The sequence below is a fragment of the Phytophthora parasitica genome, assembly GCF_000247585.1.
Source record: "Phytophthora parasitica INRA-310 unplaced genomic scaffold supercont2.41, whole genome shotgun sequence".
NCBI classification, from domain to species: Eukaryota; Oomycota; class Peronosporomycetes; order Peronosporales; family Peronosporaceae; genus Phytophthora; species Phytophthora nicotianae.
Genome location: NW_008649027.1, coordinates 13,329 through 15,876, shown reverse-complemented (window position 1 = coordinate 15,876; position 2,548 = coordinate 13,329). Strand labels below are relative to the sequence as shown.

Here is a 2,548-nt window from a genome sequence, read left to right as displayed (position 1 = left end):
AAGGACACCCTGCTCATTCCTGTCCCTCGCGCCAACGGCCCGATACCGAGAGGAAAATGTACCCAAGCTAAGATGAAAACTTCCGTAGACTTTCCCCTCTCTGCCTGCCTTCGAGCACCAATCTTGCACGTAAAACGATAGATAACAAATCATACACTTCATCAGCGGCGCTCAGTGTGCGATGGTGAGGCCAATCGAGTAAGTACACAGCGAAAAACAATCCCACGCTGATGTCACATCGAACGGCTCCAACCGCTTTCAACATACAAGTCTGCGTTACCTTCACTGGTCTCATTTGATCAATGTATCGCACAGAGACCGAGCTGCTTCTCCACATACATCTACCGGCACGACAGGCGAACCCTCCCAACGCCACCACGAAACGCACTCACTCACCCATCACCAACCCACATTTTTCTACGACTCAACACATTGACCGTAAGCGTACTTCACATCAGGCCACCCGCTCTAGAAAGACTTGTACTCGTTTCAAGTCGCCGCTATTCGTTTTCCTACCTTCAACTTGAAAAGCTTTTCACCAGCAATCGATGTTGAAACATCACACACCAAGTACATCATTGCAAATACACCAGCGTGCCTCTCCGACCCGCTCAGCTCACCTGGTTGAGGATATTTCAAGCCACTCAACCGCTCCACCGCCGACATCAAAGTAAACAATTGCCCTCTCATCTTACCGGCGCAACTCCGCCCGACAAAATACAAGCTATCGGTAGCACCTACGCCTTCGTCATCCTACAAGACTGGCCGCTCAATATCGTCAACATTAATCGAAGCGTGTTATCAGTCTCGCCATCATACCCCGTTGTCAGTCAATAGTGCAGCATCGATAAATACTGCTGCGAACCATGCTGCATATCCGGCACCGGCACAAATTTAACTACCGGGTGTGTCGACTCAAACGCGACAGCAATATGCGACGAAAACACCTGCTTACTTGGCCCAACGCGCGAAATCAATTTGAACCGCGCTTTAAGCTCGACCTAGTTGAATCGAGGGTTGCCCTAGGCGTAGTGTCGGCCCAACGCATTCCGCAAGGAGTATTTATCGTCGAATATGTCGGTCAAATCCTATACGAAGATGAGGCCATCACCCGGGAGGATCGCCGCTACCAAGCCGAGTTTCGTACCATAGCCGAATGGGTAGCGGTTCTCCTGTATTTGTGGACTCAAAATTGGGCGGTAGCAAAAGGAGGTTTATCATCTATTCCTGCCAACCTAACTCGGCTATGTACGAATTCGACTGGGCAAACACCACGCGACTCGGTATCGTCGCGATGAATTCTATGCCGCCTTTACAAGTGCTAACCTTTAGGTACGACCACCGTAACAAGCAGCTATTTGTTTGTCAGTATCCAGCGCGCACATCACCAGCAATCGGAGCCCCCTGCTCCAAGAAGGATCTACACATGCTTTAACAATGCACTTTGAATTCCTTATTAATTCGGTACACGGTCGTCTCCTTTCCAACCATAATTTCAGGTATGCCAACGCAAAGCAGTCCCTACTTACCTTTACAACCTCATGAGAAATTGCCTGACGTCCGTCGATGTTCTCAGGGCACGCACAACCACCGCGATATATCCTCACTTACGCCAATGTTCGCCCAACAACCTCCTCACACCATAGAAATGCAGCAACGCGGCATCAACAGACCCGTTCTACAGTCTTCTCCATATCACAGATCGAAGACCACAGGGGTACATCTCGCCTCCTTTACTTCGTGACATCCTAACGCTCACCAAAATATCCACCGCTTTTGCGCCGCTCCAGAGTGGCGCGTTCTCGTTAAATCGTCTCCTCGCCGCTAGGCATATAGCAGACAACGATGTCGCCGTAGATCTCAGGTTTCATTCAGCATCGTTCGCTCACAGCAGCTTGGCCAACTATGGTCGCGTAACCGCACGTCCGGTGCCAAAGGTACCATTTCTATCGTTTCTAACTGCATCTTTGGTAACGTTGAAGTAGGAGCTCTTAGTAAACTGCTAACAATGGGGTGTTCCAAAAACCCCAATTTCAGAAAAAGAAAAGAAAACACACACACACACACACACACAAATGCCCTTTCAGAAATGTGATTCCAAGCGTATACGCTCAGTCTTAGGGCTGAGAGAACTCGAATCCCTGAAGTTCCGCAACACGAAGGGCATCTGATCTCGACTACTAGACGCGTCGTAACTCCGCTGGAAAGTTTGTTTGACATCCCCAAACTTATACTCTATTGAATTGAAGGATGAGCAGTAAGAGCGCAGGAAAATGGGAACTACACCAACACTCCTCAGAAAATGGATAGTTTCAGGGTGGCGATAAATTCAAGCTCCATCCAAAATCCAAACAAATTGGAGCCAGGATTTTGGCGGAGTTTTCATTTGGTAGAGTAGACAAAATCACTGCAACATTGGGTGCCTTCCAAAAATATATTAAACGGGTGCCATATTTGCAGCTGATATGACAGTCATATCCGAGGCTTATGCCGTCATTTGCCAACTAAACATTTACCAAAAGTGGCATAAAACTACAGTTCCTGTCCT

General features: G+C 48.4%; 1 protein-coding gene across 1 annotated transcript; it reads left to right on the top strand.

Annotated features, from left to right (window-relative positions):
- Window positions 1–866: 866 nt before the first annotated feature.
- On the top strand, window positions 867–1,298 carry PPTG_23521 (hypothetical protein; the record flags this gene model as incomplete). The annotated part of the gene is made up of 1 exon (XM_008911198.1): window positions 867–1,298. One exon carries the CDS (start codon window positions 867–869, stop codon window positions 1,296–1,298), a length of 432 nt encoding a protein of 143 aa, XP_008909446.1.
- Window positions 1,299–2,548: the final 1,250 nt, after the last annotated feature.